General features: G+C 34.1%; 1 protein-coding gene across 28 annotated transcripts in view; it reads left to right on the forward strand.

Moving 5' to 3' along the window:
• Nucleotides 1-12247, forward strand: part of LOC123745770 (zinc finger and BTB domain-containing protein 7A) — a 215414-nt gene that overhangs the window by 108073 nt on the left and 95094 nt on the right. For 2 of the 28 annotated variants that reach the window (XM_069317673.1, XM_045726709.2), the window contains exon 6: nucleotides 2750-6741. The exons of the other annotated variants lie outside the window; for them this stretch is intronic. In XM_069317673.1, coding sequence (XP_069173774.1) covers nucleotides 2750-3136 — 387 coding nt within the window. In that variant the 3' untranslated portion in view covers nucleotides 3137-6741. Of the gene's footprint in view, nucleotides 1-2749; nucleotides 6742-12247 lie in introns of those variants that run through there. 28 annotated transcript variants of the gene reach the window in all.

Here is a 12247-nt window from a genome sequence, read left to right on the forward strand (position 1 = left end):
CCTCAATCTTTTCTATTTCTCTACAAAGCCTTCCTTCTTATTCTTGGGATAGGGCAGGGTAATTGTTCTCAATAGTAAACCAAGTGTGTTCTCAAAGCATAACATTTCTGTTTCTTCTGCTATAGGGTTTAAGAGTCTTGTACTTCGGTAAACCATGAACTTGGGAAATTACAATTCGTATAATTTATGAACGCATTACATCCATTCACATCCAAAATATTTGTTAGTAAATATTTTGTAAGTAAGAAAATTGCAGCAACAAACAATTATATTGTTTGCTGCCATGCTCAAAGATAGGCAGCAACAAACAATATAAATGGTTTTCTCTTTTGTAATATGTAGCCTAACATCCTGTTTTGTTTTTCATTGATGCCAGTTATCGCATAAAGTCCTAAAATAATTATTGCCATAAATTATCTTGCTGTACATAAAAGCAAAAAATAAATTTTATCAGTCACAGAAAGTAAAATATGTTTAGTTCAGACTTTTCAACAAATTTTCGAAAATAGAATCTATTACGTAGGATGACAAAATTATATTCTCAAATTCTGTATATTTGAAACAAAATTATTTTTACTGCTACAGTATTTGTTTATCTGGCACATTATCCTTGTTGCATGTGCCATGAATAAATATCCTGGTAAAACAAAATGATGGGTATTTAGCCATTTTTAGGCTAATTTTTTCTGTCACAAACTTGGTACGTCATATTATGTACTGTATACTTTGAGAGTGATGGATATCTGAATCAATCAATAGCTAACTCATGCTAAGCTACGGTATGTATTTACCCACCACTCTTAGTTCTCATCTTAGTTCTCTCTTAGTTTTCCTAAGTTATCCTGTAATTACACTTTAGGTAATTGCATAAACATACTCTTTCGGTGAAAACTCAATGGTGCTTCATCACTTGGATCCTGTTTTACCAGTCACAGTGTGTCAAATGAGATATATCCTGGTCTAAATTTATTGTCCTGTTTCTTCTTTTGAAACTGTAGATGAAGTTGTCTTGTACATCCTGCTCATTTATTCCATTCCATTTTCCTTCTACTCTTACTCCAAAGCAAAACAAAATACTTGGTGAATGGTATCTGATGGTGGCAGTTACCATTCACCTAGCTGGTTTTTCTTCGTCTTGCTCGTCATTCAGCCGTAGCAGTGTACCATAGCGAAAGTCTTAAAATCAGTGCTTATACCTTACCGATCTGAAATTGGAGTTTTTTAAATTTGGAGTCTTTAAATTGCGAATTATTTCTAAATTGTTTCTTAGGATACAGCATTATTTGCCATTTAAAGAAAAGATCATTTGTGTATGTATGTATATGAAATGAGGGATTTCTCATATGCCAATCTAATAATTGGATGGCCAGTTACAAAATAATAAATGTGTTTCATACCTTCAATTTTATAAAGTACTAAGATATTAATTATGTGTTCCCTCATTTGAGGTCTTTATTTTATTCTTCCTAGTATAGTATCCATATTTTTTGTTCTAATTTTATATTTTATTCTCGCCACCACCACCACTATACCAGCCAAACTAGAATGCCAAATTTTTTGTACATACAGTATTTTATTCACTATTATAAGTAACAGTACATCATAAGTATTTTGAGTTTTGCTATAAAGATAGTAACTCTAATGTTTTATTTATTTTTTTATAAATTTGTGTGTTAACCCCATTGCATTTGGTGCTTGATATGGCATAAACATGGGATGTTTGTATTATTAACAATTAGTATTCAGATTCCTTCCAAAATAGTGGCAGCTTATATAAGCAAAGTGTAGTGATAATGGTCAATCTATATTATTTTTAAGAACCTGAGTAGAGTCTTCACTTTAGCTGATGTAAGGATGTCATACTATTACTTTAAGGTGGATGTTTTTCTATGAGCTAGACAAACATTTGGTAGATTTGAATTCTGTTTTATCTTAATAAGAATTATTAATAAAGATAAGTGCCAGTACAGTACTTTGTTTCTTCTTACAGTAATGAAAAAGTGGCAAAATTTGTGTATTAATTATTGAAGAAAAAAAACAGAAACTATACTGTTGTGATACAGTGTAATGAATTCTGCCAATCTAAGTGTTGAAGCAATGTTTCTTTGACTGGCTTGAATAGTATTGAGACATTCACAACTCTTTGAGCTCATTACCTTGTACAAAACTATATTGAACAGCATGTTTTAAGTGTATTTGTTGTGGTGTGTTCTTCAAGTTAGGGTTACAGATTCATAGTGGGATCTAACTTGCTCTTAAACTTTTTTATTTTTATGCATAATCATAGTGAATGCCTTACAAATGTACTCACTGTTTTTCCTAGGGTTTCCCTATATTAATAAGAAATTGTGCAAATGAATATCAGTAGTATTTTGTATTATTAGAAAGACATTTTATAAAATTATATGGTGAAGAGGCATTTACTATGTGTATTATTTCTTATTGTATAAAAAATATGTATATGAAATGTTCTGCTTTTGTTGCAACATGAACATTTCGTTAAAATCCAAGTAAATACTGGGGTTACTTACCTTCTATATCAAGATAATATGTTTAATGTGCTAGACTTTCATTTGACACTAGTTCAATTACTGCCAGAAGCCAACACTTTGTTCTAGTCATGGCAGTATGCAACAAATTTAGATGATAATCTTAAGATTCGTTTTTTACCTACACCTTTCTGTGCTCTATAAATTGGTAGTTCTGACCCTTAAGTGAATTCAGTAATTAAGTTAGGCATTCCCGACAGGTGGGACTGTTCAGTGGTGGTTCGAGGAATAGCAGGAGAGGAGCGATCGGCAAGACGCACCAGTGCCCCTACTGTAAATATTCCGCAGTCAGGAAAGACCACATTACAAAGCACATTCGTACCCATACAGGAGAAAAACCATTTAGTTGCCCCTTTTGTACTTATGGTGCTGCCTCAAAAGACAATCTAAAATTACATATTCGAACACACACAGGGGAAAAACCCTTTACTTGTCCCTATTGCCCCTTTCGTGCTTCTCGAAAAGATAGTTTGCAAATTCATATTCGCATTCATACTGGAGAAAAACCTTATACATGTACCAAATGTCCTTACCGTTCCTCTCAGAAGAATTCTTTAGTGTGTCATATGTTGAAACATGGAACATGAATTAAGGGTTTAGTGATTGTTGTTCTCCAAAGCATGGTATTGGGTATTAACCAAATACTGTAAAATTATATAAGCATAGCTTGCAATTGTGATTTTGAAGAATAATAGTTATATTAATAATAACTGACCAAGGATAAACCATGTGATTCGTGTCTTAGCACATGAGCAAGTACTGTATTGGAACTAGAAACCCCAACCTTTCTGGGATATTAAAAATAGTAATTCATCAGTCTAGTTAGCACTGTCAGTTTAAATTAAACCTGAAAATCCAGCCAGCTTGGAATATAAGAAAACTGAGCATCTGCTCTTTTATGATTAGGTTGTCACTATAGCTGGTCAATTCATTCTAGTTTCTACTGTGATCAGTCAATAAACTAGAAAAAGGTATTAAAGGTTATTGTCACTATGAAATTGGAAGAAAACTCTACATGAGGAGCATTTCATGTTTGTTGTCATTACTAAAATAACCAAAACTGCAAAAATTAAATGAATGACAATCATATATTTATGCATAAAAGAAAGTCAGTCCTAATGAGTCTCTTTGTGTATTGAAATGTAAATTGATACCTAGGTGTGCTAAACTCTTAATTATCTGCATGGCTTGAGGATAACCCTACTACTGTACTACATAAGCACAATACATTATTCATTCAATAAAACCCATTACTGCACAGTAAGTATATTTTCTATAGCCTAATATTTGCACTGTACAGTCTAATATACACATTGTAAAGCAAATATACATACTGTACAGTCTAATATAAATATACAATAAAAAAGCCAAGAATAAACACTGTATAGTACAGTCTAATTGTCATACCATACAGCCTGATATTGTATACACAATATATGGCCTAATGCACTTTATAACCTAATATGACCTGTACAGCTAATACAGTATATACACACTGCACAGCCTGATACACAAAACACAGCCTAATACATTTACTGAATAGTAAAATATACATTAAAGTCCAAATATTCACACTGAACTGTACATACACACTGAACAGTTTGATATTCTGTACATTAATCCCATATATATACTCTTTATTAAACCTATACACTCTAAAGTTTGGTATCGAAAAAGTAAGCCAGACCGAGAATCCAGAGTTTATTGTGATACAGTATTGTATGTATTCTAAAAGTAATCAGTCATTTATGTTAATGCATTACATCTTTGTTTTGTAGACATTGAATGTGACTCTATTATAAAGTAGGACTTTTACATAAAAAAAAAATAATTTGCATGAGCCCCACCAAATATACAGATGAATTTAATCAGAAAAAGTCTCACTGGAGGATGTACTTATAAGTGAGCTAACGGAACTGATATTGAGGTATGGGCATTGAATGCTTTTCTTCATTTGTTGGGTGTACAATGCTGTATGAGCTTGCTCATCTTGACTATATGGAAAGGACCCACACTGGATAAGCAGTATTTCCTACTGGAAAAGTCCAAAAATGAACATATTCACAATTTTTTGTACCACAACCAACATAATTTGAATTTCCACACACTATCATTAAAAAATACATTATACCTGTACTGTAATTTAAAACAAAAACTTCACCTCACCTTGTTGTAGTTCATCTTCTTGATTGAAGCTGCACATTTGGAAATTAATAATTCTTGACAATTTATGTAACCTAACAACATTAAAATTACTGTATAGTACATGAGCGTGGCAAGGTCACTTTTGACTCCCAGCTGCTGAAGCGTTACTAGTTGCAGGCTCTTGGCTTTTTGATGAGGCTTCACTGGTTGAAGGTCATTGGCTTGTTTGTGAGGCATCAGTGATTGAAGGGCCATGGCATGCTATTTTTTACCAAATAAGAATGGAGTTGTGCTTACCTCCAATGTTCATTGGCCTCTCTTATGATCAGCTCTGGTTCACCTCAAGTACTGATACATGTTTCCATCTTCTGGATTAGCACAAGGTTGATGAAAAATTAAGTAGCATGTCAACAGAAATTAATAAACTGTACAGTATTTTGTTGTCTATGGTATTGTCAGCACAATCTTCTTCCTCTTAACACCTGGACAATTGCTGCTACTAGTCTTGGCAAAAAATAACAAAGTTACTATGAAAACTAAAAATTTATTAAAGAAAATGTTTCACTAATGGCATGGCACTGTGGTAAAATATGAGGGATCAAGAGCACATGGCCTTTTTAGCTTGACCAGGCTTGGACGGGCCCACTTAGGGCAGACAGACACGTTGCATAGGTCGGCAGGTGGGAAAAATCACCAAATTTTAGCAGGAAACTACAGTCTTCAGTCTGTACACGTAGTGTTTAGGAAATTTGTGTCTGTTATAATATTAGATAATATTTCTTTGGGTTTTTACCTCAATAAATTGTTTACCCTCGTCACCCAAACAGTCCCTCCCGACACTCCTTACCTCGAAACCACCCATCTTAACACCTCCATCCCCTGTGCCTCTAGACACTGCTGTACATGATTTATAAGGTATGACCCGATGCCTGTCTGCTGTATCTGGCAAAATTTCTGGCTTTCCAGATTTCTATCTGGATATGGTGAAGTTGGCAGAAAGTTACCCTAGACATGGTTTAGAATCTGTGCCAGTCTAAACTATCTGGCCAAACCTCTGGTTATTCAGATTGCTATCTGGATATGGCGAAGTTTTGCCAGAAATATATCCGAACGCAATGTTGGCTGGCTAGCCCAAATATTCGGATAAGCAAGCACATACAGTACTGTACTGTAAATGATTGGTTGTCCCATGCTCTATAAGATAGCTTTATTATTTACAGTACTTGAATAATAAATTGGTTGTTGACAAGAATTCAGCCAGTCTTTCTTCGGGCCTCATGTTATGTCAATAGTGTATTGCTGCATTTAAGTTGAAAAATAATTTGACAAAATTGAGTTTACTAATTTATTTGGTGTGGAATGTGTAGTGATCATGTGACTTAAGCTGAAATATGCAGTGTCATTAGTTTATCTTGATATAAAACATGCTGGCATCATCAGTCTTGATGAATTAGAATACCACAGTCTCCTGATAGTCAAACGTCGGTAGTTTTGACACCCCAGTAACTGGGCACCATGCAACAGGAATAGCTGGGCAGTCAAATACCGAAAGTTCTTGCCAATCTTTGTACCATGGTCTGATTGTTTTAGAACATAGGTAGCAGTGCCAATGCTATCTCTTGCAAATTATTATTATATGAAAGTGCTCAAATGTTTATACAACAAAGATTGTAAAGGAAACCTGAAATCCTTAGACATTCCCTAACTTGGAATGAGAATTGTAAGAGACTATTAGAAATCTAGTGTATGCTTTATGATAAGATTTAATAATGTAAACAAAAAATTCCACCGTTTAATAAGGATCTCCTTCCATTCACAAATGTGTAGTTTGCTTCTATAAGTAATTTTTTTAAGTCTTCGTGTAATGTAGTTTTATTCCATAATTTTAAATAATGACATGCTGTTAGTTGTATTTTAACATAAATAGTCTTCGGTGATTATTTTTATGATTACTGTTTTGTAATAGCATATTTTTGTATGGTATCAAAATAAGTTAGAAGAATAACTTGTGTATGTAGGCTAATTGAAATATATTGATAATGATTAAGGATTGTTTTTATCAAGCCTCTCAAAATATTGGGTATGGTATTACCATGTAGTTATTTTAATATATATTAATATTTTTGCAATTTGTAAAATATTGCAACAGTATCTGAATATTATAATTCAAATGTATTCTCTAATATACAAGGCAGTAATAACTAAAATAAACATTGTTGATAACTGCATTACCCCGGGAATTAATGTATGATGATAACTGCATTTTAAGGGTTGATGAGTTAAAATACTGTGGAAATACTGGTGTGAAATAATTCACACCAAGGAAAATTATTTTTTTTTGTACTTGTACCCCAACGACCACTCTCCAGCTACTCGCTGGCAGAGTACCTCATGCCACACGCTGAGCGGGGTCACAAACCAATACAGGGGTAGCGATCCCCTGGCAGCAGTCTCTAGCAACCAGCTAGCAGCTCTACTCAACAGGCACCTCCCTGTCGTCAGTCTCTACCCTAAGCCAGTCCCAAAGGTACGCCGATCTTTTCAACACTAGCAGCTACCACACTGCTTCATCGGCGGCGGCTTACTGGTCAATTCCAGGACCATGTAGGGAGACCGTGGGCTGCCCAAGATGAACTATTGTCTCCGGTACTGCTGCCCCCTAGACGTCACCTCTGTGGACACAAAAATGTCATCAATGACCTAGCCGGTACTGGCGAAACTATGAAATACCACTAACCCACTGGGGAGTTGACATTGTGTTCTGTAGCACACACTAGGTGGCGCTGGTCTTGATGCGTCACCTCACCAGAGGTCACTCACAACAACCCCTCTGGCTGACCAAGGCAGGAATCTTTAGCCATTTGCAAGTACTAGATAACCACCACCAGATGGCATTGTCCACATTATGTACTATTCCCAGGGAGTTCGGGTGCGGACTCTTAAATGGCGCTGGAACTGCCACTATACCCCCCTGACAAGGGTGACAAGTCCGTAACAGATAGTGAATGACTATTTAAAATTTTACAGCATGCAAAGCATACTGTCGGCCTGAGCGGAGCACACTGGACTTGTGATCCTGTGGTCCTGGGTTCGATCCCAGGCGCCGGCGAGAAACAATGGGCAGAGTTTCTTTCACCCTATGCCCCTGTTACCTAGCAGTAAAATAGGTACCTGGGTGTTAGTCAGTTGTCATGGGCTGCTACCTGGGGGTGGAGGCCTGGTCGAGGACCGGGCCGCGGGGACACTAAAGCCCCGAAATCATCTCAAGATAACCTCAAGATAACTGTGAAAGTATATAATTATTTTATTTTTGTTTTGATTGTAAAATTAAAAATGTACGTGTATGAAATATTATATTCAAATGCAAATATATACTCGGTAAGAAAACAATAATAAGACTTATACAGTACTGTACTGTAGCATATATTTATGGAATAAATTTACAAATATATATCACTATTACTGATGTTCTTAGGGCAATCTTAGATTGTCAGTCAGGCTGCATTTGCCTTGATACTTCCTTGTACATGCATATTTAATATATGAATTACAGTACCCTGCACTGCAAATTATAATTTTAAATAATAACTAAACACTCCATATTTATTAACAATTCATTAGTACATAGGAAGAACATTTGAAATATTTTATATTTTGTAATACTGTACATAAATATGTCCTGTATAAAAAAGTTTCATAAACACAGCCCATTCTTCACTCTCAGACCACCATAAGAGCATGGAGATAATAGCAATGAGATGTCATTTATTTCAGAAATGCAGTATAAATAATATATTTTTTGTATATAATGATACTGTCATTTCAAAATCAATACAAACTCATATATTCATTAATAAATGTATGCTTCAAAGTGAAGAATGCATTTTAGTTAGATATTGGTAGCGCAGCATTTCTAGCCATATTTTAGAACATACTGGAATAAAACCTTTATTATTAGTCCAAACTGAGATTATATGCAAAGTTTGATAGTAGTTTTATTGCGAACTAATTGTTGCCATCTGGTTGCTGTGGAGGAAGCTACACTTGACCTTAACCGACTGCAATGGTTTCATAAAACAGCTGTTCAAGTGGCCTGCAGACAGAACGTTTATTATTTGACATTCTGAACCCCCTACCAGTACCCTCTGTAATTTAATCTATATCCTATCCCCCTCCCTTCTCTTAGCCACCATTATCAACACCAATACTAATTATCACTCTAACAATAACACACATAAGATCTTGTGCACATTATACATTATGAACTCATTATACTCCCAGTATTCATTACAAACACCCTTTAATCATTTGATCCTCTAAACTCTTTACACCACTCTGTATGCTGAGATATATTATTCTGGGTATCGGAATATACTGTGTGATCGTATCCACTTGATCAATTATTTTTTTCATATTGTGTACAACTAAATGGTTTAGTATATTTGAAATCTGTATAACCCTCAAGTGCATTTTTTAAAGTATCACAAAACATAAATATGTCAACAAGTGTTTCCATTAAAATGTTTAGCATGGTAATAGTAACCATATTATGTAGATTACCATTTCTCCCATTTATTTTCTTTAATTGTCAAAAGTTAAAATGTCTTCTGATAAGTAATGAAAGTTGTTGCAAGAAATTCTCTTTGTCTTGAGTGAGGGTGTTTGTATACCAGTATAATTCTTGAAGGTCACTGCTGTCACATAGGCATTTTAAAAGATCTCAATTACTGAGTACGGCGTTCCCGACAGGTGGGGCTGAACAGTGATGGTTCGAGGAATTATGCAAGAGGAATCACAGGCAAGTTGCATCAGTGTCCCTATTGTGTATATTCTTCAGTTAGAAAAGACCATCTTACAAAGCACATTCGGACCCACACTGGAGAGAAGCCCTTTTCTTGTCCTTATTGTTCTTATGGTGCAACTACCAAAGATAACTTAAGACAACATGTTCGTACACACACTGGAGAAAGGCCATTTTTCTGTCCATACTGCCCGTACCGTGCTTCTCAAAACAATAATTTGAAAACCCACATTCGAATCCATACAGGAGAGAAACCATATTCATGTTCCAAATGTCCTTACCGTTCATCTCAAAGGTCATCTCTACAATCTCACCTATTGACCCATCAATCATAGGGCACTGGAAATATGCCTGATATATATATTTGTAGTATTTTGTAATGTGTAGCCATAGTATTCACATTTATATACTTGGTTAAATGTTTGAATTATTTGTCAAACATTAAAAACATTAAGACTGAAAATGATAGCTGTGATAGAGATAAATAAAAGTCTTTATTATTTAGATAAGTGATCCTTCAATTATCAATGCTGCTTAGATTTGCAATACAATAAATCCATGTTTTCTTATAGAATATTCTCTTAAGAAGCTCAATTCATAATTCTTAAACTATTTATGTAAATAATTAATTTTATAGGAATTCACTAAATTAAGAAATGCAAAATCCAAAAGAAATTATCTTGAAAGATTTTAAATCCTGATGAGAGAAACATGAATTGAAAGAGGACTTTGTTTTAATTTAGAATACATTCTGGATTGTTTGCAGGATTGTTTTGTTTAGTGCTTTTAGTGATGAAATATTATGAGTTTGTACAGTACGTATATACATATGTGGGAGCTATAGGGCGGAAGAGAAAAAATATAATTTAAAAGTGCTGTATTAAAGGTTGTTCATATAGTAAAACTATTTGCAAAAAAGAAGTCATATGTTCTATCATTCAATTGCATTGTACTTCATGCATGCTATTGTAAAGTTAGCATGTCAGAATCTGAAGGTCATGTTTTGATTACAGTATTATTTTTAAGTTATCTGTGATTTGATTGTGTAATACAGTATGTGTTGTATTGTGTGTGTAATATGTTTGATAGATAATACCTGCACATTAATTAGATTACAATACAGTGGCGCCTTGGTTAACGAATTTAATCCATTCCGGCACCGAGCTCGTCATGTGAAAAACTCATCTTGCGAAACAACAACACTGTTGTCAGAGGTGTCTGAGAACCAGTGGGAACACTCAGTTAATCGAGCGAAAGCTCGTCAGTCGAGACAAATTTTCTGCAAGTGGCATTCCTTGTTACTCGAAATGCTCGTAACTGGAGTTGCTCGTCACTCGAGGTTCCACAGTACTTTTAATGTTGGAGTTGGTATGTCACAGTAAACACTATAATGTTTGTAGGAAAAATTGTAATGTTTAATAGCATAAGCTATTTAATGATTTTTAAGATTTCCTTTCAGTTTACAGTAATTTAGATGATACAAAAATGTGTATTTCTTGTTTTGTACATTTTTTTTCGCTTTTCACTATTTGATTTTATATTTCATTGAACAAATTATTATGCCCGAAACGCTGCGCGTACTAGTGGCTTTACAAGATTGTAATTACCATATTATGTATCCTCACATTCCCAATGTACCTTCTTGTATATGCATAAATAAATAAATAAATAAATAAATAAATAAATTATAATAATAGGAATATCATTATTTTCTTTATGAACATGATGTTTTCTATTCATCACAAAACTTTTGAGTCTCAGATGCTTCCAATTATCTCTTTATTTTTAACATAGATTTTGTTAGAAGTATGTATTTGGATCAATCGGGCATTCATTTTATTGATTTTTAACCCCTTTTAGTTGAAGTTGAATGAAAATAAACCCTCATCTAGATTGAAGTTTGCCCCCCAAATTCTCAAAGGTTCTTTTCATTATTATATCCAAAAATTGTTATGGAAAAATGGGATCCCCAGGTGGCTGCTGTAAGGAAGTTGGTTTCATAATAGCACGGCAAAATATTATACAGTACTTGTACTGTACTTTTATTAAATTATTTCAATATTCCTAGTCATTTAATTGTAATGTTTTAACTCATAATTCATCAATTTGTAAGTTAGAAAAACTCATAAATGTTTGGAAATCAGGAGCTTCAGAATGTGCTCTCTTCCACACCTAAAAATATTCTGAGGTCTGCATGAATAAGTATTTTTGCCAGCATTTTAGTACTAGAGTCAGCATATTACAATATTTTGAAGGTCAGGATGTGATAGTGGAAAAGACTGGAATTATGTACAGTATATCAGGGTTATGGCAAATATGTAGCAAAAAAAAATAAAAAAAAGCAAATCTGCCAAGAAACAATTGGGGGACTATAATAAATTCAACATGGTTAATTCACTGGAACATGGGTTACTCTGGTTTCCTCATGATGCGGTACATCAGTGAACCACGGCTTGTGGTAGGTAGGGTCTAGTGGAGAACACATTAAAACTATATGGTTGATGAAAAATATTATCAGAATTTACTTAGGGATCTTGTAGTGATACCATTTATATGATTAGTGTACTTAATTTCTGTCAGCGTTCACTTGTCAAGTTATAAAACTGGCTAAACTAATGTGACCAGTGATGCATCTTCCACATTGAAGAAGGGATAAAGTCACAATATAATTTTTCCACTTTATTTGGTTAGGATTTAAATTACGTTTAATTTTTTTTTCTACCACAAACGTGGCCATACATTTACAATGCTA

This window comes from Procambarus clarkii, chromosome 88 (genome assembly GCF_040958095.1).
Source record: "Procambarus clarkii isolate CNS0578487 chromosome 88, FALCON_Pclarkii_2.0, whole genome shotgun sequence".
In the NCBI taxonomy this organism is placed as follows: Eukaryota; Metazoa; Arthropoda; class Malacostraca; order Decapoda; family Cambaridae; genus Procambarus; species Procambarus clarkii.